Genomic DNA, 25414 nt, shown 5'->3' with positions numbered 1-25414 from the left:
TCATGTTCTTAATTTGGGGTCAGTCTCAATGGCCTGTCTCACATCAGCTGTCATTTTTGTGATAGAAATGTCACTTCACATTACAGTTTTCATTGGGACAGTTCTCATCTTTAGTTTCAATTCAATTTAATTCAAATCAAATCCATATGTCTCAGAACAATTGAATTTGCTTAAAATCCCCTCTGTTCAGATAAGATTGTAACCAGTACATCCTGTTGATGCCACTGAAGTTCCTGATACCTTCTAAACCCCTGGCGCTTCCTGATAACAAGGACGCTGCTGCTTCCGCCCCCTGAAATGGGCCCGGTACCAGCACTGGAACCGGTGAGGCAGCCTTAACAGCCACCAGTACTTGAACCACCACTGCTGTCTCTGGCCTTGATGCCACAGTCTCCGCCACCCCATCCCACCACCATTCCTACTGGGTCAGTGCTCTTCTGAACTACAGAAAAATCTTTCCTTATACCTCATTTAGCAGAAATCTTGGCTGAGAAACAGCTTATTAGGTTACAAGAATTTAGAAAGATATTGTAATTTGCTTATTTTTTTGTTTGTTTGTTTGGGGTTGGTTGAGTTTTTCAAGTCTTCCTCCCACAAGAGAGGCAAAAAGGACTGAGCCACAGCACAATACACCCATGGCATACTCAAAATTGTCCTTCTCCTGGAAAAACTCAACTACTTTTCTCATGCCTGACTTGTATACCTGACTTTCCCTGGGAAAATTTGTTTACAAAAGCTTTTTTTGTAAGATTCCTGGTAGAAGTGACCTTACCACTCTGCCAAAGGTGTTGAAACTTCTTTAATCCCTTCATCTTGTGGGCTGGCAGACCAAAAGCGTTCTGGGGCCTTAGTGGCACTGTCTAGAGTAGGAAAACAAGGATGCTGGGGCCAGGCAGGATCAGGGCCCAGAAAACTCACCCAGGAGAAGGGGTAGACCAGTTGGCTGCTCCACAGTATTCCCAGGGGCTGAGCTTGATTCCAGCTAAGAGCACGTAAGGAGACTTCACCAAGTGAGCAAAGCGCAGTTACAGAGGTCAGTTTGGAGCTGTACTGTGATTTGGCCACTGACAGCATGGCCTCTGCTGATGGTATTCTGGGTATGGGGACTGTTAAAAGATGGGCTGAGGTCATAGCCCAGCCCTCTAAGCAGGCCTTAGGTAAGGCCATAACAAACCAGGTACAGAGGTAGTCCCTAAGGCTGGGCATTTTGGGAGAGCTCTACCCAAAGCAGTCTGGAGGGACTATGCAAATGAAGAGGTGAAACTAAGGTCATAACAGGGAAGAATGGGGTATAGAGCTGAGGGGGCAAGTGAGATACACATGCAGGCCACTGGCCAGGGGAATCCAGAGAAATGGAATAAGAAGGTAGGAAGCTGTAGGTGGGATATGGCACCTGCTGCATGCTGCTAGCTTGGACTAGGGTTTCTTAAAGTTACCTCATCTGGCTAGATTTAGAGTGTCTAGAAAACCAGGGCAGAAGCTCAGATATATAGACTGAACTTACACAGTGCATTTAGGAATGATGTAATTGCTAAAGCTTAAACTTTTTATTTCATTTTATTTTTAAACTTTTTTAAATTTAAATATAGTTGATTTACAATGTTGTGCTAGTTTCTGGTACACAACAAAGTGATTCAGTTATACATATATATATATTCTTTTTCATATTTTTTTCCATTATGGTTTATTACAGGATATTGAATATACTGTAGTTCCCTGTGCTATATAGTAGGACTTTATTGTTATCTATTTTATATATAGTAGTTTGTATCTGCTAATCTCAAACTCCTAGTTTATCCCTCCCCCACCCCCTTTCCTTTGTTTTCTATGTCTGTGAGTCCACTTCTGTTGCATAGATAAGTTCGTTTGTGTCATATTTTAGATTCCACATATAAGTGATATCATGTGGTATTTGTCTTTCTCTTTCTGACTTAATTCACTTCGTATGATAATCTCTAAGTCCATCCATGGTGCTGAAAATGGCATTATTTCATTCTTTTTTATGGCTGAGTAGTATTCCAGTGTGTGTGTGTGTGTGTGTGTGTGTGTGTGTGTGTGTGTGTGTATCACACCTTCTCTATCCATTCATCTGTCGATGGACATTTAGGTTGCTTCCATGTCTTGGCTATTGTAAATACTGTGAAGCTTAAACTTTGTAGTTAGAAGTCTTGGGTTCAAATTCCAACTCTGACACTTAGCATGGCTTTGGGCAAACTAATCTCTCTAACATCTCTGTATCCTTCAGTAAAGAACTTTAGAGGTTCTTTTAAGGATTTGTAAAGTTCATATCACTATAGATAATCAAAAACTGAAGGCGTGTGGCATGTGGCCTCACTGGCTAGTAGCAGCACAGCTAATTCCAGACCACATGGCATTCATTGGTGGGGCTGAGCCTGTTGATGGTTTGCCTTCCTGATAAGAAAGGATTCAGGGACTGGCAAGCTGGCCTGCAGTATGAGTCTCACAGCTGGCAGAAGGGGCTCTGGGAACCAGTACATGATGTGGGTGGTGGGTTGGGAAGCAGAGCCAGCTGGAGGGTGCTCCAGAGCATCTGGGAAAGTTGTATTTGAATCACAATATAAGGGAAATATCCATTCACATTTTCCTCCTAGATCCAGAAAAGAATATTCTTCTCCCAGGGGTATGGGTGTACCCACACCCATGCACACACTTCAGTGCCCAGGGTCACAGTCAGACTTGGCTTCTCCTTCACCAGTTATGCTCTGGCTTGTATTACTTTCTCCAATAGCCTCACACATGAACATTTGATCTTTGAAATGCAGTCCAAACATTCCAGTTTGAGAACGTTTGCAGCTCTCCCATGGTTTACATGTTTGCTTTTTGTTATTGCTATGTCCATAGAAGTGACTCCAGTTTTCTTTCTCTCTGTGACTGCAGCATTAATACTCTTAGTCTGTATTGGAAGATGCCCTGAGTTTAAATTAACTTGAATGCTGGGCTGAGTGTGAATCACAAGATATCCTGCTACTCTAAGTCTGGGGCTCCAGTGAAAAAGCCCATTCCTCACAGCTTGAGAGCACGGAAGGGGTGTCACACCACGCAGAACCACTTTCCCCTCCCCAGCCTTACTTCCTCCTGCTCCACTTCTCACACCAAATTCTGACAGTCCCTCCAACGCCCTTTCCTGCCTCTGCACAGGCTCCTTCCTCTGCCCACAGTGGCCTTCCCTCCTTCTCTCCTGATGGCCTCCCCTTCAGCCTAAATGGCCCAGCTCAAGACATCTTCAGCATCCTCCCTGTAGACCTCAATCCCCTAGAAGTTTGTCCTTCCCCGCTCTTTGCTCCTACGCATTTTACACACATCTCTGTTGTTTAGCTTCTCACGTTGTAATATCTCCCTCTGTAAGCTCTTTGAAAGCAGGATGTGTGTCTTCCTCATGGTATCTGTATCCCCAGCATCTATCGCAGTGCCTGGCATTTGTCTGATACCCGTTAAAAATATATAGATGACAGACATAGAAAATAAACTTATGGTTACCAAAGGAGAAGGGTAGGGGAATAAACTGGGAATTTGGGATTAACAGATATACACTATTGTATATAAAATAAACATCAAGGACCTACTGTTAGCACAGGGAACTATATTCAATTATAATAACCTATAATGGAAAAAAATCTGAAAAAGAACATATATATGTATATGTGTATATATATATATATATAACTGAGTCACTTTGCTATTTACTTGAAACATTGTAAATCAACGATACTTCAGTGTCAAAAAAAAGGAAATATTTTTGTGTATGGTGAGAGGGTGTGTTCTAACTTCATTGATTTACATGCAGCTGTCCAACTTTCCCACCACCACTTGCTGAAGAGACTGTCTTTTTCCCATTGTATATTCTTGCTTCCTTTGTCAATGATTAATTGACCATAGGTGTGTGTGTTTATTTCTGGGCTCTCTATTCTGTTCCATTGATCCATTATGTCGTTTTTGTGCCAATACCGTGATGTTTTGATTACTGGAGCTTTGTAGTATTGTCTGAACTCAAAATGGCTTGAAGACTTAAACATAAGACATGACACCATAAAACTCCTAGAAGAGATCGTACACAAAACATTCTCTAACATAAATCATACCAATGTTTTTTTAGGTCAGTCTCCCAAGGCAATAGAAATAAAAACAAAAATAAACAAATGGGATCTAATCAAACTAACAAGCTTTTGCATAGCAAAGGAAACCGTCAACAAAACAAAAAGACAACCTATGGGCTGGGAGAAAATATTTGCAAATGATGCAACCAACAAGGGCTTAATTTCCAAAATATACAAACAGCTATACAACTCAACAACAACAACAACAAAAACAACCCAATCGAAAAATGGGCCGAAGACCTAAATAGATATTTCTCCAAAGAAGAAATACAGATGGCCAATAGGTATATGAAAAGATGCTCAACATTGCTAATTATTAGAGAAATGCAAATCAAAACTACAATGAGGTACCACCTCACACCCGTCAGAATGGCCATCATTAAAAAGTCTACAAATGGGACTTCCCTGGTGGCGCAGTCATTAAGAACCCACCAGCAGGGTGGATTCGGGTTCACCCGTGTCCCCAGTGCAGGGTACACAGGTTCTAGCCCTGGTCTGGGAAGATCCCACATGCCACGGAGCAACTAAGCCCATGTGCCACAACTACTGAGCCTGCTCTCTAGAGCCTGTGAGCCACAATTACTGAGCCCACATGCCACAACTACTGAAGCCCATGTGCCTAGAGCCTGTGCTCCGCAACAAGAGAAGCCACTGCAATGAGAAGGCCATGCACCGCAATGAAGAGTAGCCCCTGCTCACCGCAACTAGAGAAAGCCCGTGCATAGCAACGAAGACCCAACAGAGCCAAAAATTTAAAATATAAATAAATAAATAAATTTATTTTTTTTTAAAGTTTTTAAAAAAAAGTCTACAAATGACAGATGCTGGAGAGGGTGTGAAGAGAAGGGAACCCTCCTACACTGTTGGTGGGAGTGTAATTTGGTACAGCCACTGTGGAAAACAGTATAGAGGTTCCTCAGAGAACTAAAAATAGAATTACCGTATGATCCAGCAATCCGACTTCTGGGCATATATCCAGACAAAACTGTAATTTAAAAAGATACGTGCACCCCTATGTTCATAGTAGTGCTATTCACAGTAGCCACGACATGGAAGCAACCTAAATGTCCATCAACAGATGAATGGATAAAGAAGATGTGGTACATATATACAACGGAATACTACTCAGCCATAAAAAAGAACAAAATAATGCCATTTGCAGCAACATGGATGCAACTAGAGATTATCATACTAAGTGAAGTAAGTCAGAAAGAGAAAGACAAATACCATATGATATCACTTATATGTGGAATCTAAAATATGACACAAATGAACCTATCTATGAAACAGAAACAGAATCACGGACATAGAGAATAGACTGTTCGTTGCCAAGGGGGAGGTGGATGGGAGAAGGATGGAGTGGGAGGTTGAGGTTAGCAGATGTAAGCTTTTATGTATAGAATGGATAAACAACAAAGTACTACTGTACAGCAGAGAGAAGTATATTCAATATCCTATGATAAACCATAATGGAAAAGAATACTTAAAAACAAATGTGTATATATATATATATATACACACATACATACATACATATATATGTATAACTGAATCACTTTGCTTTATAGCAAAATTAACACAACATTGTAAGTCAACCGTACTTCAATTAAAAAAAGAAAATAACTGAAAAAATATATATATATGGATGAAAACCAAAGCATTCTTTTTGTTTCTTCTTCCTACAGAAACGATGACTATGGGTAAGAGGACCACTTATGCCAAGAACACAGTAGGACAACCATCTTACAAAGATCTTCAGTAACTTTTCCCATCCAACAACATCCAGACGACGCCAGTGACCAAATAATTCAGCTGTAACCACAGCAATAACTGGCCCTCTTTCCAGATTGGGTTTGCTGAACGTGAACAGTCCAGCCGTCTTCAGGTGGCCTAAGGTGGTATGCTGTAGGGGAAGCACATCTCTTCTGGCCAAGAATTGAGATTGGACTATGGAAGAAACCACCTGATACAGTGAGAGTACTCAGAGTACCTAAAGGACTCTTAATGATTAACATAAGGCCCTTGGTGATGGGGTCGTAGCAGCTGCCCTGGCAATGTCACTCTGACATGATGTTATTTGCTTGAAGGCCCTGGAAGGACAGAATATTTTAAAATCTATCCAGGTGCTAAATAGGCAGCAGATCTAATTCACACTGGACTACCACTGAGCTAATAGTTGTCTCCAGAAAATAATTTCACCCAAGAAGTACTCCAGCTTTGCAAGGAATAGCCCCAGGAGAGTAATAGGATAAGCAGGCTGTTACCCCGGAGAAAATCGAGTACAAAGAGGTCTAGTTCACAGCAAATTCACTGCCTACTCCCATGTACATGGCAGTGAGTACCAGTTGATCATGGCCCTCTCTTCTGCAAAACCCAGATGTGAGGAGTCAGAATCTCCAACACTGTTTTCAAGATAGCCAGTAGCCACTTCCTTTCAACTGGTGTTGGCAATGAGAATGAAAGTTCATTGTCATCCCTGTTAGAGAGGCATACATCTCAATGGCATAGGCATTCTGGAATACCCTTTCCCAGGTACATTTGTCCACTGAGAGAACAGCCTCAGAAACAGAAGTACCATGGAGTGAGCTGAGTTCTTGGAGAGATGATACGGCTGGCCCCTGATTGAAGGCACAACTTTTGGGCCTTCTTGGCCTGAGTGCCTTCTGGGGTATTTCCATATGCAACAGCCCAGAGGCATAGCCTTGGGCAGCCACCGACAGGTTTCCTTTCACTTCCGGACACATGCATCACTTTCACAGCACTTGGGGAATGGAAATACCTGCAGGAGTGAAGGTCAAGGGCTCTCCCTGGTATCACATTCATTACTCAGCTTCCTTTGTGACCACATCAGCCAACCCACTGCCAGCTGTGTTCTTCATCCTCATTGCTTCTGCCTCCATACAAATGAAACTAAAGGCCTCAGCATGCCCTGGGGGTGGTGTTGTTACCTAGTGGCCCTCTCTCTCCCATTATAGGTGTAAGGTGCCCTGTCCATACATTTGCACCATTTCTCCAAGACAGCACTTCCCTTTCATACAATCTCTTTGCAGCAGAATCCAGAGTTGGACTGTAGTTTACCTTCCTGGGAAGCTCATTTATCTTCATTTGAATGAACACTTCCATTTGGGACTAACTTGGTGGAAGCACAATCATTGCAGGTCTTCAGAAAGTTCTTATTGCCACAGCTACCCAGTACAAGAAACTACCCTAAAGTCAGATCTTAAAAGGATGGAGACCTTTGGTTGTATGAGGCAGTGTTACAATATTCCAGCTTCATGTGTTCCCCAGCCTGCCTAATCCATTTCCATCTCTGATTGGCTTTCAACCTCCAGGACCCAAAGGGAACCCAAGGTTCTGCCTATGTCTGTTGACATGAGAAGAATTCAACTTTCTTTGCCCAAGGTTCCCTCTGCCTATTCCTCTGCATTCAGACATCTTCCATCATACCAGTGTTTAGAACCAAAGCATGAAGGACTAGTGCCAGCAGGATAGTCAGCAGAAATATTATCTCTAGATGCAGGCAGATGAGCCCAGAGGATGGTCCCAGAGAAACCAGACTGGCCCCAATAGATATCCGGCAACCATCCCAATAAACATTGACTTGTCCTTGGCACTGGGAGCCTGGGTAGGAGATCCTGGGGCAGCTGTGCCTATTGTTCCCCAGGCTAAGATCTTCCTGCCTAAAGAACTAGCAGCCCTGGGGTACTTATGAGTATGCTACTGGCTTGTTGGTATGAAACAGAAGGTGGCTTTGTAGGGGCCAGCAGGCAAAGAGGCAGGCAGGTGGCTTGTGCTGGAAAGCTTTGCCTAACAGTCCAGCCGTGGCCAGAGGCTGGTTATAAATTTGAACTCCCTGAGCCCATCTGCAACTCTGCCTCTGTTCTCTTGCCTTCTGTTTGGTTTCCCTTTAGTTTCCTAGTAAATGTTCCTTTTGAAAAATTCCAACCTTGTTTCATTGAACTTGGGGGGAAGATAATTCTCCGTTGTCTTTTCCAGGATAGAGAAGGAAATTAAAGTACCTTGAAAAAATGGAAATGGCAGTGGAAAGGGATATAACCTGGTTAGATCTTTGGAAGAGACCTTGGGGAAAACTGGTTCTAAGAGATGGGGAGAAACCAACTGTCTCCCTCAGTCACCTGGCACTGATTCTTAGCCCATTCCTCTTGCTGCCTTTGTCTTCAAGGAGATCTGCCCTATTTGAGTGTTGCTGCAAAAGCATCTTCCCAGCCAGTGAACTGGGCACATTTTGCAGGCAATGTGATACCTAGGAAGTACACTGGTGCATGACCAGAGGAGGAATAGGGGAGGGGAGGGAAAGGAATGGTTTCTACAGTGTGGATGTTTTCAAAATGCCCAAACAAGCATGACTCTAAATGGAATGATTTTGTCCTTATGGCCATCAGTAGAACTACATTTCATATGAAGAGAAGAAAGGCATACTCTCAAGCCAACAAGACTGACAAAAGATAGATATGGAAAATGTCTTGCTATCTTCATGGCCATCCTGTCCTGGTGGGTGTTCCAATTATCTATCGCTGCATAACAAAGCAGTACAAAACTTAGTGGTTTAAATGACAAGTTATCTCTCATGATTCTGTGGGTTAGCGGTGTTTAGGTGATTGCTCTCTCTTGGAGTCTTACGGTTGCTATCAGATGGCAGCTGAGGCTGGTATCACCTGAATACGGAACGGGGCAGGATATCCATGATGGACTCTTTGCATATACATCTGGCTCCTCTATTGGGATGACCAGAACAGCTGGAGGCTCATTGGGCATCTCTCTACACATAGTCTCTCCACATGGTTAGCTTGTGCTTCCTCACAACGTGGAGGTCTCAAGGCAGTCAGACTGCTTTCATAGCGGCTGGCTTCCCCCAGAGCTAACGTTGCAAGAGGTCCCAGTAGATGCTGCAAGGCTCTTCTAAATAACCTCAGAAGTAACACAGAGTCATTCCCACCACAGACTGTTGGTCAAAAGCAAGTCATAGGGCCAGCCTAGATTCAAGGGGAAGGGATTACACAAGAATGGAATACCAGAAAGTGTGGCTCATCTCATCGGGGCCACTTTGGAGATAGTGGGGATGGGAGTGGAGGGGGAGGTGTCACTGAATCAGAAGGCTTCCTGGATAGCTGTCACTTTAAAATCATATGCAGTACTTAACATGCACGAGGGTGCAGTGAGGGGGGAATAATAAGGGGCAGAGGAGAAGGGGAAGGGTTATTCATGAACACTTAAATAGAGCATAAGCTGAAGAAAAGTGAATAGTTATGATCAAAACAGAACTTACAGTGTCACAAGAAACCCTGGAGGAAAATTATCATTGTAGTGACTGCTCAAAAGCTTGAATTGAGTGCTTTTTACCCCCCTTATCTTTACTGCCAAAGTAAAAGTCCAAACAAGACATTCCCATGCTTGGGAACATACTTAGAAATGAAAATGCTAAGTAAGTAAGCACAGGTTGTTTGTCCCTTTTCTGAAGACTTCGCTTCAGAAAGAATTACTGTAGTTAATTAAGAGACAGAGATTTTATCAAATCTAGTTTAAGCATAGCTCTGCCAGTTGTCCCCTGGCATGAGGTCCTGGCATGGCTACGGTTGCCATGGTGCTTTCTCCAGTCTGCCCCTCCCTCTCTTGCAGCAGTCCCGCCATATGGAATAGTCAGGGTCGGTCCACTGCTCTTCCCTCCACCCTGGCCTCCTCCAAACTCAGCCACCTTGCTAGAACTTTCAAAGCAAAGTTACAGAAAGTGATTTAATGAACTGAGAAAAGGACATAACCATGGATGCGCATATGGCCAAAAACAGTGTCTGCAGCCTGTATGTGGATCCTGAGAATTCTGCAGGCCATGTGGCTGACCATGGCCACCCATTTCACTGATGGCCACTGAGGGATATTGAGAGTGTCCAGCCTGGGAGGGCCTTGGAATGGCCAGAGAGGATGGCCTCACCTGTTTCTTTACTGTCCTGTTCTAGATCCCTGTGAAGAATCTCTCTCACACATAGGATTCCTGAGCTGCTTGCTGACATGGAGCGCAGCCAGAGGCTAAGAGTGGCCAGTGAGACCTCTCTGAGGCTCGGGTTTTCCCACCAATGGGGGTCTTCTGACTCTTCCCCCTCCAATCCTCTCTCAGGGCCAGAAAGAGGCCATAACCCTTCAATGTCCTTTAACAACCACCTGTGGGCACTTTCCTAACCACAGACCCAGTGACACCTGCCGCAAAGGCGCTGCTTGGCGCCTTACCTTCTCAGCCAGAGAAGTCATAGGCAGTGTTCAGAGAAATCTAGTGTGTCTCCGAGATGCTCGTTCCGTATGAGTGGAGCCCTTCCATTGTAGCACAAGCTATTCTACCTTCTCTCCGACTTCATATCACATAGGCTGACCTTCATGGAAGAAGTGAAATAGTAAAGCTCAGGAAAAGATAATAATCAGAAAAATTGCCCCAGCAGTTGAGGAAATATCCCGGAGAAGACCTGTAGGAGAACTCTGAGAAAAATAGGAAAAAAGAGGGTTGGCTGTTATTCTGGGAGCTGTGGAAGACAAGCCCTGGTCCTCAACGCTAAGCCCAGATGTGAGGTAAAGGAAGCTCTGGTCAGTGCCACGGACCTGCCTCCAGTGTTGATGATGTCAGATATAAAGCTCCCTTTGCTCAGTCTCCCAAGAGAACAGATCAAGGCTCTCCAATGACTATGGCAGAACCCACCTCCTCCTTCTTCCACTCAAGAGGCTTACATGTCACTTGCTGCCTAGGCTCCCTGGGCACATGGGCTGCAAAGTTAAACCAGTAGTATGATCACTTCTGTCCCCTCGCTCCCTGGTGTCTTCTCACTGTGTCCAGGAGCTCTGGGCATGGGAAGGACTAAGAATCAAGATTGAAGATGGCCCCCAAGGCCCCAGAGGATCAAGAGCCAGCCCTGAAGTCCCGTACTTTGGCTAAGTCTCAGTGGCATCAGGGTCCCCCATCTCATCCACAGGCCAGCTGATGATTCTCATGTACCTCCTCCTGGTAGGGAAGAGGAGAACAGGCCAAAGGGACCTGGGCCACAGAGGCTGTCCCCTTAACTCATTGCTACTGCCTCTCCAAACTCCATCATAAGGTAGATTTCCCTGGGAAACGGATGAGCATTGCCAGGCAGTTTTTTTTAAAAGTATATTTATCAATATGAAGATTATTGATGATAACACCACATCTTATAGTTTACGATGCATGGTATCATTTTTTTATCCATTTTCTTTTTTTTTTGAAAATTCAACTTGTAATTCCAAGTGGTAAAGGTAGTTTAAAAAACAAACAAGTTACTATCTTCTTGGCTCGATACTAAATTTATTGTAGTTATTATTCCAATAACTATCCATTGCATTAAAGCTATTTCCAAACCAGCATTTGACATAGTAATATTGATGGTTTTTCCTATCAAGTAAACATCATCTTCAGGACACTGACTTTTTCACAATTTAGATAAAATTCTTTTTGCATGGCAGCAGTATCCAGATTTAAATTTTCAAGTAAAGACAATTTCTCTAATTCACCAAACTCAAAGCTTTCAGGTAATAATAAAATCATTTCTTCAAATACCTAAAGATATTTGTATTCACGGCCTCAGAGATGAACTTATGGACTATATAAACTGGTGAATAAATCTTCCAGAAACAAGTTTTACCTTCATCTCAAAACAGTAATGATTTTTTAAATATATATTTTTCTTCAAGAAATTTTGTAACTAATTAAATTTTAAGTCTAAAATAGAGTTTTCCAACGATCCTTACCTTAAAAGTGCACTAGAAAGTACAAACAAGATAAGGACTCAATAAAGAAAAGCATTGCCATAAACTGTACCTTTCTTAAAGGCTTAAAGGCAAACAAATGTGCTGTCCCTGCCTGTGTGTCTACAAACTCAGATGGGAACCCTGCTGAGGGCTCATTGGGCCTGGTGGATCCAGAAAGGCTTACAGACTTTCTTACACAAGCAGCATTGTGTCCCAACATTATGGTCAGTATTTTAAAATTGTGTTTTCTGCATAGAAAGAGTGAATATATGAATGTTTCATTGAGAATAAGACCCAGGCAGTCCTGAGCTAAGTAAGCCCCCCTGGAGAGAATAAGGTGTCTCGGCTTACCATATAAAGTGAAAGAGGAACACTAAATGCTATTTTCCTAATCAGAACTCCTGGGGTTGAAAATACTTCAACCAAAGTAAATATTTTTCATATATATATATATATATATATATATATATATATATATATATATATATATATGTATCGATTTTATTTTGTTCTCTGCAAAGTTGTGTCACACTATCTTGAACAGCACTAACAGGTTTTGCAATAATTGGATTTGTTTGAGGAAAATTAACAAGAGGACATTTAAACTTTGCCTCCGGGTGTTTTCCATGCTTGAGATCCGCAGGAAGCTGCTTGCCTGATCCCGGCCCTAACCAGCGCTGTTAACCCCCGCTGGCCCTTTCACAGCTACTCCCTGGCCTGCTGACACTCTCCTTAGCAGTCCACTTAACAGCTTCGACAAACCCTCTGGGGCTTCTGGGTCAAAAGAATGGCCACTTTGGCAGCAACTGCCACTTGGTTTTGATTCTCCCCACTCTGAAAGGTGGTTCTTTTTTCCCCAAAAAATTCAGAGCAAAGGAGAATGAATCCATGTCACCAAACAGAATAAGAACAAGGACAACCGCTGTGTGTGCATGCAGGGGAGTGGGGGGGGAAACTCTAGAGCCAGCCCAAATGCCGTATTCTTCATTTTTTCCCTACGTTTTAAAGTTTATTCATCTTGAACTTTTAGGGGACATAAAGATGAAATTTTATAAAACATAAACAATGGACTCAAAGGAAATCCAAGGGGGTATATCCGTGACTTGAAAGAGTCCCATAAAACCAGAAAAGTTTAGTAAATTACTCAAACACTTATTCTGTTTGGTAGACCAAATATTGACATTTGGTTGAATGGCTCCATTATGTCAATGTTCCCAGCCCATGTAAAAGTAGCTGTTGACAGGTGCCTTCTTAAAGGACTGTTCCTATGTGTGAAGCCTCAGTGGGACCTACTGTCCCTCAGAGGGGCCCTTTCTGGCTTGGAAGAGCAGACTCAGGAAACGCCAGTGCAGTCTTCAGGTCTTCTGATGCTTCCATATGGAGGGCAAGTCCTTGTGGAGAAAGGCATTTATGTAAATGAAGGAAGGGGACTTCCCTGGTGGTCCAGTGGTTAAGTATCCGCCTTCCAATGCAGGGGATGTGGGTTCGATCTCTGGTCAGGGAAATAAGATCCCACACGCTGTGGGGCAACTAAGCCTGCGCGCTCTGGAGCCCGTGTGCCACAACTAGAGAACCCATGTGCTGCAACTACTGAGCCCATCCGCCACAGCTAGAGAGAAGCCCCGTGCGCCGCAACAATAGATCCCGCATGCTACAATGAAGATCCCGTGTGCAGCAACTAAGACCCAATGCAGCTAAATAAATAAATAAATTTTTTTTTTAAAAAAGTTTAAAACTTTATAAACTTTTCTTCATGAGGGAAGAACTCATGACCTTTGACTCCAGCGGACAAGGTAAAATCACTAGTTTGGAAAAGGCAGATTTCAGGCTTGAAGCTGTAATTATACAGGGGTTAAGGACTGGGAAGGAAGATTAACTAAAATTTACCCACCACTTGAAACTATTCTAGTGCATGATCTCACTGCTTTGGGTTCTAATCATAAAACATCTGCCTCGTTCTGGTAGACAGAAGCAGTGGCAGAGACCAGCTGGCCCCAGAAGATGCAGAAGGAACTCAAACCAGTCCGAGTGCTGGTTGGAGACAGCCCTGCCCGCGGTGGGGCTGAGCATCTGCTCTGCCACTGACCAACCCTGTAACCTCCAGCCCTCAGGGGCCCTGCCCAGACCTTGTCAGTCCCTGGTACAAACAGATCGCAGACATACCCGAGGGAGAATGGCAGTGCACCTGTGGTTGTACTTGGTTCCCACTCTTCTGGGATTCAGAGGACTTCCTGGAAGAAGCAATCCCCAAAGGGCTCAAGCTCACAACAGAAGCATGGCCACAAGAAGCCTCTGCTTTGAATTTCCTGCCCTGCCCCAGCCTCTCGCTGATCTTTACTTCATGGTGCTCGGTATCCCCAGGCCACTGTACAGAGGCACATACAAGCACAAATGCAATTATTGTACAGGCGCAGCTCAGAAGAGGCTGGTGTGGGGCTTCATGTCCCTCCTAGGCAGGGGGAAATGACTGAGGAGAGCTGGGCCCATGCAGAGCCCATGCAGAGCTGGGAGACCTAAGCTTGTGCATTTCTTTGCAGCAAGGAGCTCTCTGGGTCTTCCTGTGACCCTCAGTCATGGCAGCTCTCCCCTCTCATTTTATGCAAGATTCTACATCCGTAAGATAAGATTCTGCCTTTCGCTGCAGCCAGGAAAGGTGTCACTAGGGGCGACACCCACCTCTCCAGGGCCATGATATGTAGGTTCAAGAAAGGATCAAGTCAGAGACGACAGCATCATGTGGAGGGTTTGTCAGGGCTGCCATTTCTGGTGAAAGGCTGCCACTCACATGTAGGGTTTTTAACTGGATTGCTAACCTGAGGAAGGCTGAGCAAAGAAGATGCAGCAGGACGCAGCGGAGAGAGTCACAGGCTGGGCTGGGGCCCAAGACCCCGCTCCTGCCTCTGAAGCTGCTCCCAGCTGCTTCTCACATGAAGAGTGTTGGCCCGTGCATCCTGTGCTCCTTCCAGCTCTGGGGTCTGCGTGTCCCTGGGTCTAAGGAACTGATGTGTCTGTCACTGGGAAAGCGATGTAACCTAGGTGGGGCCCATGCAGTCCCAGACCCCTATTGCCCAGAAACCCAAGTGCAGACTAAGTCTGGAGGACTTTTTTTATGATTTCCAGAGGACATTGTCTCTCTCTCCACCCCTTTCACTGTCTCTGAGTTCCTTTTTCTATGGATTTTCATTTTTAACACACGATCTGAAAGGAATTTGATTTTGAGAGTTTCCTGAAAAATCTTTTAATGATCGGTGATGTCTCCTGTACATCATAAAACCAGAACTGGCACCCTCGAAGTAGAGGAAATTCCATTTTGAATTAAATACCAGTCCAGACCCTCTCAGTTCACCCCCAAGAGCTCATCAGAGTCCTGCTGCTTAGCTGGAGGGAGGGAAGAGGGCAGCAGCAGAGAGCTCCCTGCAAGAAGGGCTTCTTGGTGAAGTAGGTGTGAGATGAAGAAAAGGGGAAAAGACAGTCTGTGCTCCGTTCATAGTCAGGGGCAGGAAAGGGGCAGGATGTTGAGAGGCTCCTTCCTGGGCTTACTTCCTCAAGTAACAGCCTATAATCCCTTGCCTCAGGCTGTGATAGAAATCTTGATCCCGGGAAGTTCATGGATTTGTCCACAGCTCCAGTGGCTTAGCCCTGTGCTCCTGATAACATCAAGTCAGAGGTGTCTGGGGGCACATATCTTCCTTCTTCTTTCTTCTCCAAACTGCGTTAGCACACACAGGCCAGCGCTGCCCACCCACCAGGCCCATGTGTGCACTGGCTCGGGATGTGGCTTTCTAGTGCCTGATGCTCTACTGACGGCAAGAACGTTTTTGAAAACAAAACCCCTGTCCATTCTATCCGTTTAGTCAATCTGGTTGAGAATATCAATTTATTGGGGGGAGGAGGGAGAAAAGTCAGAGGTCTGTGGACACTTTTTGTAGATGCCCACTCAAATATTTTTTGTAGATTCCCGTTCAACTCTAAAAAGGAAAAGGACTAGGACCCTCCCACAGTCGGAAAAGCCTCTGCCCTCTAGTGGCAAAAGGCTCAAACAAATATTTGCGTTGAATATTTGATTCAATGTTTGCGCCTGGAACACTGAACTGGTACCACCCAAGCAGGCGCTCTCTGGGGACAGCAGGTAACCCCTTGGTTTTACTTCCTGGGGTTCTGTTCCCAGAGGGTTAAATGTTCATAGGTCCCAGAGGCCTCACTTACTTTGGAACCTGTTCAGCGGAGAGACCAAGAGTAGGGTCACTGGGGAAGACACAGAGCCTAAGTGAGACCCAGCTTTCCCACATATGCTGACAGCTCCGGGTCCTGGGGTCCACTCAGGAGGGAGCCTGTGCAGGTGACGTCATCTCCCAGCCGGCATGTCTTCTCCAGCTGCAGCCACTTCTCTTACACCACCTGAAATCACTCATCCCATCCCATCTGTGGTGCCCATTAATCAGTCCCCTCCCCCCAGCTCTCCACCCTCCACTCCCAAACCTCCCCAAGGTGAGCGAACATCAGCAAGACTTTAGAAACTTCTGGCAGAAATGAAGTTACCAGGGGCTTCCCTGTTGGCTCAGTGGTTAAGAATCCGCCTGCCAATGCAGGGGGGACACAGGTTCGAGCCCCAGTCTGAGAAGATCCCAATGCTGTGGAGGAACTAAGCCCGTGTGCCACGACTACTGAGCCCGTGTGCCACAACTACTGAGCCCGTGCGCCTAGAGTCCGTGCTCCACAACAAGAGAAGCCACCACAAGGAGAAGCCTGCACACCGCAGTGAGGAGTAGCCCCCGCTCACCGCAACTAGAGAAAGCCTGCGCACAGCAACGAAGATCCAACGCGGCCAAAAATAAAAATAAATAAATAAATTTATTAAAAAAAAAGAAATGAAGTTACGAGGTGCTGCAGGAACAGAGACTCCGAATAGGCCACCTGAGCCCAACCAGCCACACCTGCCATGTCCAGCGTTTGACTGGCGCCAGTTAGGACCGGACACTGGCCTCCAGGGAGAATCAGTTCATAGGAAACTGCCACGTGGGTTTCAAGAGCCAAACCAAAGTGATCACAATGAGAGGTTTTGAGAGTTCCTGGGACTCTGGTGCACATAGTTTTTATGTCAAAGAGCAGAGAGAGGCTCTGTGACTGTCCACCATGCGACGCCGGGTCGGTAGCTGTCCGCCCTGGGGCCAGGCTTCCGGTGACAGGCAGGGAACAGCAGCACTGCCCGGGACTGGAGAGGAATCCGGCTGGAAGGCATTTCGAGTAAAGCATGGGGGGTGGGCGGAGCCTGCCCAGAGCTGAGAAGCCTGTGCTCTGAGCGGACTCAGGCCACGAGTGATGGGGGAAGGTAGGAAGAGGTGAATGGGGTCAAGGGAGCATCTTGGGAACTTCTCACTCCTGTCAAACTGTGAAGTTACTGATAAATGGAGAGGTTGGTGACTCAGCAGAGGGTGTGTGGGCTAGAGGGTAACTAAAGGTGTAGCTGACAATGGTTGGGCGTATCTCAAGCATTTACAGATGACTGTCATTTTTTGTTACCTTTACGGGGCCTTCTTGGGGGTTCTCTCCCGACTTCCCATAGTCTCACACAAATCTCTAAAGAGTTTGAAGGGATCCCCCAAATATCTCATTATCCACTAGAAAAATATCAACTTTCTTCAATAACCTCTTACCCCAAAAGTCTCAGAACATTCTTCTTAATATCTAATTTAAACCCCTTCTGCAAGATGCCTGTTCCTTTTTATTACATCCTGAAATGACAGTCCCTGTGGCAACTCCCTGTGGCTTCACTTCCACCTCCTTCCTTTCCATATAATCCAAAAATTTGAAAAGATGAGAGTAGCAAATCAACAAGAAAATTAATATATGGAGGGGAAAATGACAGAACTTAAGAAAGGAAGAAGCTGTTTCAAGTCACCTAAGCACCTCACGTTTACATACAAACAACCCTCATCCTCACAACTGGATTCTCTTATACTGCTCTCTAATTGTGTATGTGTGTCTGTGTGACGTGTAAATTATAAGCTCCTTGAGGGCAGGACCATGTCCTCTTATTTTCACAGCACATTGGCTTCAATAAACACATGTAGCCATCACTTGGCACTCTTATTATAAACTATTCTTACCATTCTTTTTTGGCACTAAAACCAGTCTCCTAAGGATTCTAGCTCTGGTTTTCTTACATACTGAAAGGTACTAACCCTGACTTTCTTAACAATTACTTTGGTATTTCAGGCGCCTCTTCTTCATTCAGTGCCCCTCCCCTACCCCAAGTGGTCTGAATTTTCAAGGTTTGACCATCATGGCAATGTCCTCCTGGGACAGCCCCCATGGAGGCTGAAGTGTTCAGATTTATCTTTTGCTGTCTCTCTGGGGTGGAACAGAGGTGGAAAGGAAGATGTTTTCCTCCTTGAAATGTGGAAGACCCTCTGGGATTTTATGCTCACTATTCAGGGAGTTCTTTACAGCCTAAGGAAACAAGACAAGCTTCAGACCCTGAAAAGTCCTACCTGATCTTCTCTGCCTGTCAAAACTGGCAGAGTTTCCTTGGGGCAACTTTGTGGCAGAGACTGGAGGGGGGTGCAGATGATATTGGGGCTGCATTCAGAGATGGAGAGAACAGAGTGAGATTTCCAAGATTAGCCTATCTGAGCAGGTCCCAAAGGACTTTACTGAGGTCACAGGGTGGCGTGCCCCTTACCTATTGCTAAGTCCCATGAACCTGGAGGACAGATTCCAGCAGCCGAGGTCTGGAAGGGTGCCGAAGATTGAGGTCAGAATAATGAGCCCCAGTCCAGTTCTAGATGCTGTTACAGAGCAGAAGCAGGATGAGTTATTGAAACAGATCATGAGCCCAGGAGATGGGGAGACACAAAGCAGCTGAGGAGTATGATTAGGAGGCAGCCTCAAATGATTTCTGGAGCCTGAGTTTAAATAATCCCAGACTGTTTCACATGCTTTGAGGGTACCGGCATGAGAATGAGCCCATTTTTTAAAAAAAAGGATTGGAGGACTTCCCTGGTGGCGCAGTGGTTAAGAATCCACCTGCCAATGCAGGGGACACGGGTTCGAGCCCTGGTCCGGGAAGATCCCACATGCCGCAGAGCAACTAAGCCCGTGCACCACAACTACTGAGCCTGCGCTCTAGAGCCTGCGAGCCACAACTACTGAAGCCCGTGTGCCTAGAACCCGTGCTCCGCAACAAGAGAAGCCACCACAATGAGAAGCCCGCACACCACAATGAAGAGTAGACCCCACTCGCCACAACTAGAGAAAGCCTGCGCGCAGCAACGAAGACCCAACGCAGCCAAAAATAAAGTAAATGAATAAAAATAAATTAAAAAAGGAGTGGGCAGAGACAGAGAGGGGAAGGGAAAGAGAGAGAATATAAAAAGCAGATCCAGGAACTAAAAATCCCTAGTTGTTCTTCCCTACTAAGCACTAAGGCAAATGCCTCAACATACCTTAATAATCTCTGAGAGATCCATTATAGCTAATCTTCTTAATGTCATCTTATGTCATTAAGAAAATAATAAATGGCTGTAAATAGATTTGAAAGGTAGTTGGGAAGATTTCCATGAAAATAAGGTTTAAAAATGTTTTGAAATTATCTGGGTGAAAAGAAAATTTGTGCTTTCTGAAAATTGGTTTATGAAGAATGTCTCATTCTCCAGCAAGGATAGAGAAGTGAGGGGTCATGTCCTCAGCACTGCATGGCTTGTAGAACTGATGTATCCAGGCACTTAGTCTTCACAGGCACGTGGGCTATGGTGACCCACAGTGAAATTATCTCACATTTGTCCAGCTTTCTAGGAGATGGAAGGCACTGAGCCCTTCAAAATAATGTAAGATTTGTGGTCAATGCTAAAACCCATTAAGTGGGCCTGTGTAATGGAGCTGAGGTCTGTACCTCATCCATGTGAATTTCCATGTGTCTTTCAGAGAGCCGGTTAGGTGGTATGTCCTGGCTGCCAGGTGGGAGTGAGCATGATTTAGACAAGGGACCAGTTCTGGAGTCAGTTGTGAGCCCAGCCCAAGAGGAAAGCCCAGCCTTTCTTTCAGGAGTTGGTCTAAGCAAGGATGTGTGTCTAAACTCTAAGAGCTGAGTGGGAGACATATGGCAAACATCAGCAGAGTAGCAGAAACTGGGTCCTGAAGAGGCATGCTCAATTCTGAGAGGTGGCCTTGCTGGCCATCAGGAGGGTACCTCACTCGCCCCCTAGGCCTTGGCCTACCTTTCACTCCACCTATAGATCTTCATTCAGATTTAACTTACTTGCAAAGCCTTCCCTGAGCCTGAGGAATTTATTGGGGAGGAATTGGCAGACAGTCAAGGCTTCGAAACAGGGGAATTACGTAATGAGCTTTGCAAACTGGCTCCATCCCCCTGGCTGCAGTCTGAATGTTAAAACTAGAAGGGGTCAGAATGGAGGCTGTTGAAAACAATGCAGAATCTGGCCATGAACCTGACTCCTCCCTGTCTCTACCTCTCATTTGGTCAGTAAACAAGTTCTGTCAATTTTACATTCTGAATATTTCTCAAAGATGTCTGCAGTGCTGATCACCAATTACAATGTATGTTTTTTTCCCCACACCACCATTCTCCTTTACCAGCTGGGTGTCCTACAATTTAACTCAGTTCTGACACTGTCTACCTGGAGGTAGCACCAGATCCCACAGGTTCGGGGCTCAGTCCCACAGGACTGCCTCCACGTCACCAGTCCACGTTGTCATGTCACCTGTGCTTCTGACCATATGGCTATAAGTCCGTGGTTCCCACAATCCCCTTCTTGAGTTTGATTAACTTGCTGGAGCAGCTCACAGAACTCAGAGAAACATTTTACTTACTAGATTACTGGTATATTATAAAAGGATATAACTCAGGAGCAGTCAGATGGAAGAGATACATAGGGCAAGGTGTAGGGAAAGGGCGTGGAGCTTCCATACTCTCTGGGAGCAGCCTCTCCTGAATCTCCATGTGTTCATCAACCAGGAAGCTCTCTGAACTCTTTCTCCTTGTGGGTTTTTCTGGAGGCTTCATTACAGAGGCATGATTGATTAAATCATTGGCCACTGGTGACTAACCTCAACTTCCAGCCCCTCTTCCCTCCCCCAGGTCAGGGGGTGGAAACGAAAGCTTCAACCCCTTAATCATAAGGTTGGCTCCACTGGCAACCAGCCCCCATCCTTAGGTGATTTCCAAAGGCACCTCATTAACAAAACAAAAGACACTTTAATGGCTCTCATCAAAGAAAACTCCAGGAACAGTGGTGGAAGACCAAATATATGTTTCTTATTTTCAATCACAATACCATGACATCCATTTATCTCTCTCTCTGCTGACACTACTTTCGTTCTGGCCCTCATCATCTCTCCACGAATCATAACAGCATCCTCATCTCCCACCTTGAATTTAGTCTTGTTGCCTTCACCTGGCCACCAGAGACGTCTCTCTGAAACACAGACCTATTTCTGTAACTCATTTACTTGAAGCTCTAATTGTCTCTCATTCTTCTTACCATAACATCTAAAATATTTGGTGTGTTCTACAAACTTGGCAAAGTCTGGCCTCTGCTTATCCTACTGAAGTGGGTGTTGCGGCATGCTGGCCAAATCTACCCTTCAGGATAAGGACACTCATTCCCTCAGTTGTGTGGGTGTTGCCGCTAACAGCTCAGAGCTGAGTCCTTCTCCAGGCCGTGTCCTCAGCCAGAGGAAGCTGCCCCACTCAGGGTTATATACGATCCCTTCCCAGGAACAGCCCCCACCAAGGAGTGCTTGAGGCAGGGCTGCCAAGGCATCGTCCCTTTGCCTCCCTTCTGGATACGTCTGAAGGTCCCGCCTAGTTCCAGAACTCCTTGTGGGATTGGTTGAGGCCTTTGTTGCAACTGCATTGCAGTTGAACTTCTCTCTTTGCTCACTCAAGCGCCATTCATCCCCCCACAGGTATTGTTCCAGAGAGTATACCCCCAGAAATGCCTTGCTTTTGTAGGGGAGCAAAATTTCCCACCCCAAAATCTCTTTGGCATTTGGATTATTTCGAGCTGAAAACAATCAAGGCCCAAGACTCAGGAAGAAACTTTGACCTTCCCCCTAACTGCCTAAAAGAACGTAGATAGAGGACCTCTTCCCTTCGGGAAGGGTGCCATCGCTATAGATAACAAAGTATGAACCAGCTGTGACAGACAGAAAGGAACCTAGCAAAGTCTGTTAAAATTTCTCTCTGTGTCCCTCTGTCTCTACATGAACCAGCAAACATTTGTTTACCAAACATTTGCTTTTCCATCTCCATGTGAATTGCCTTCCTCCCCTTTGAAGTCCCAAGCTGAAACAGGAGAGAAAGGGGCAGGGCACCACCTTTAAAAGAATGACATAGCCATAGGACATGACAAAAACTGGTTGGGACCAACTAGGTCCAAGATGGTGGAAGATTCAACTTCCAGTGGGCCTTGAGCCTCATTATACGCTCATTGTAATACATTAGCAAGCTAAACAACACACCCACCAGCGCCATGACAGTTCTGAGGCCAACCATAAAAGGTCAAAAAGTGGACAGTGGACCAATTCCTGGAAATCTCCGCCCCTTCCCTGAAATAGTTGGAATAATCGTCCCACTCATTAGCCTATGAAATTACCCAGCCCATAAAAACTAACCATCCCATATTTTGAGGCCTCTTGCCTTCTCAGATGGCCCACACTCTGTCTTTGGACAGAGTGTGGGCCATCTTTAAATAAATAAATAAATCCACTCCTTACCTACCACTTTGTCTCTCAATGAATTCTTTCTGTGACAAGACGTCAAGAACCTGAGCTTCATTAAGTCCTGAGACCAGGTGTGCGATCTCAATTAAAAGACGTGGGTTCAAGTCCCAATCTGAGGTGCATGGTTTCAGAATCACTACCCCCAATATCCTCTTTTGTCTTTTGCTGAAATGATATTTAAGGTGAGAGTTTTGGTCATTTTGGGAGTTACTCTGTTCTCCTGGGTCTCTCCCATGTATACATGTTATTAAACTTTTGTTTGATTTTCTCCTGTGTATCTGTCACATGTCAATTTAATTCTTAGGACAGCCAGAAGGACCTAGAGGGAAATTTCTTCTCCCTGACACATGCAAATTGCTCTCAGAGTCTGTTTCCTGGGAAGCCTGACCTACAGTACTCTCCCAGCCCCATCACTCAGTCGCTAAAGGTTCATACAGAACTTGTATCACTTCCTCAAGTCCCTAAGTTCTCATTCATGTGTCTTTGCATTTGCTATTGCTTCTGCCTAGAGCCTTGCACACCTCTCCTCCCTGCTATCCATTTTATACAGCTAATTCCTATTCATCCTCCAACTCTCAGCTAAGATGTCACCTCCTTTGGGAAGTCTTCCCTGATTCATGGAGCTCAGGGTACTCCACCTCTGTGCTGTCATGACATTCAGTGCTACCTTCTATCACTGCATGATTAAAATAATTGTAATTCATTACAATTATGCATCCATGTGATTGTCTTGCCTATTAGACTACATCCTCTGTAGAGCAAGGAATGTATCTACCCTATCTATCATTGTATCCCTAGTGCGTAGTCCATATTGGAACACAATGGGAACCTAAAATACTTGTTAAATAAATGAATAAAAAGTGGGAAATAAGCCTTAAATAAGGAAGTAGCAGTAAAAAGATAAAAGAGAAGATCAAATATATGCTTGATGTACGTTTAGGTGGTAAAATTAATAGGTCTTAGTGACTGATTGACTGATTAAACATAAGGCTAAGAGGGAGAAAGTCTAGAAAAACTCCTTTGTTTCTGTATTTATAAGTAGGTAGAAGATGATGCTATTTGCTGAGATAACAAAGCTATTTGCTTTGTTTACATTTGAGTAGGAAAGATAAATAGAAACAGCCCAAGTTTGAGATGTCTATTCTATATCCAAGTGCAAATGTCCAGTTGGCAGGTGGAAATAGGATTTGGAGCTCAAGACTTAGGCCTGGACTTGGAAATCATGAGTGTGTCACCCAAGAAATTCCCTTATCAATTTACTTCTTGTCGAGAGCATCCTGCAGACCCCCATTGGAATCTCTCTCCATTCTGTCCTCATATTGCTTCCTTCCACAACTCAGTGGGTGCTCATATTAATTTGCTGGGGCTGCCATAACAAAAATACCATGGACGGGTGGCTTAAAAAACAGGAATTTATTTCTCACAGTTCCGGGGACAGAGGTCCAAGATCAAGGTGCCAACAGGTTTGTTTTCTTCCTATGAGTCTCTCCTTGGCTTGCAGATGGCCTTCTTCTTACTGTGTCTTCACGTGGTGTTTCCCCTGGTGTCCCTTTGTGGGTCCAAATTTCCTCTTTTTATAAGGGCACCGGTCAGATTAGATTAGGGCCCACACTGATGACTTCGGTTCAACGTCATTACCCTTTTAAAGGCCCTATCTCCAAATACAGTCACATTCTGAGGCACTAATGGGCTCGGACTTCAACATCTGAATGTTGCAGGGGGACACAACTCAGCCCATGACAGGCCTACGTTTCTTCTCCTCCTCCTTCCACCCTGCCGCCCCAGGGGCAGGCAGCCCACACTTCCCCACCAGGGCACCCATGGCCAGATGAGCCTTCCCTCAGACTGCCAAGATTCAGACTTCAACACGTCATGGAAACAGATAAATGAGGGGGTTATTGTGCCCGGGGTGGGGGTGAGGAGGTGGTAGGAAGACTTGAAGTCTTAAATTTCATGGAGAGTATGGGGAAAATCAGATGTGGCTCTTGTGGAGGATGAACGTGGGGGATGATAAGAGCTAAGTTAAGAGGGTGTAGGGGAGCAGAATTTGCCACCCTAGATTCTGTCTCTTTGGCATGAGGATTAATTTAGGCTAATTTCTTTTTTTTTTTTTTGGCCATGCCGTGCAGCTTGTGGGATCTTAGTTCCCCAACCAGGGATGGAACCTGCGACCCCTGCAGTGGAAGGGCAGAGTCTTGACCACTGGACCACCAGGGCAGTCCCATTAGGGTGCTTGCTTTTAAGGCCCAAAAAGACTCAGGAAGACCCTTTGACCTTCCCCTAATTGCCTAAAAGCATGTAGATAGAGGACCTCTTCCAGGAAGGGAGCTATGGCCATAGATAACCAAGTATGAACTGGGTGTGTAGACAGAAAGGAATCTAGCAAAGTCTGCTTATTAAAATCCCTCTCTGCGCCCCAGTGTCCCTACAAAGCCCAGCAAACATTTGTTTACGAAACACTTGCTTGTCCATCTCCATGTAAATTGCCTTCCTCCCCTTTGAAGTCCCAAATCACTACCCCAACAGCTTCTTTTGTCTTTAGCTGAGGATGGTATTTAAGGTGAGGGCTTCAGCCATTCTGGCGAGTTACTTTGTCTTCCTGGGTCTCTCCCATGCACACGTGTTTTTAAATTTTTGTTTGATTTTCTCTTGTTAATCTGCCTCATGTCGATTTAATTCTTAGACCAGCCTGAAGAACCGAGAAGGATAGAGAAAAATGTTTTCCTCCCCACAAGGCGTTGGCTGAGGTCACATTTTAAAGCACTTTCCTTTTGGCATAAAAGCAGCCAATG

General features: G+C 45.1%; 1 protein-coding gene across 5 annotated transcripts in view; it reads left to right on the top strand.

The window, feature by feature from the left end:
- Nucleotides 1-25414, top strand: part of LOC103015172 (synaptotagmin-9) — a 247377-nt gene that overhangs the window by 191212 nt on the left and 30751 nt on the right. The window contains exon 8 of one of the 5 annotated variants that reach the window (XM_028164140.2): nucleotides 5801-12269. The exons of 3 other annotated variants lie outside the window; for them this stretch is intronic. Coding sequence is in view for 1 of the 2 variants with exons in the window: in XM_007172824.2 (XP_007172886.1) it covers nucleotides 5801-5809 (9 nt within the window). In the remaining variant the exon portion in view is untranslated. Of the gene's footprint in view, nucleotides 1-5800; nucleotides 12270-25414 lie in introns of those variants that run through there. One more of the 5 variants, XM_007172824.2, reaches the window with a different exon arrangement.

Source organism: Balaenoptera acutorostrata, chromosome 9, assembly GCF_949987535.1.
Source record: "Balaenoptera acutorostrata chromosome 9, mBalAcu1.1, whole genome shotgun sequence".
Lineage (NCBI taxonomy): Eukaryota > Metazoa > Chordata > Mammalia > Artiodactyla > Balaenopteridae > Balaenoptera > Balaenoptera acutorostrata.
This window is presented reverse-complemented; position numbering and strand designations above follow the sequence as displayed.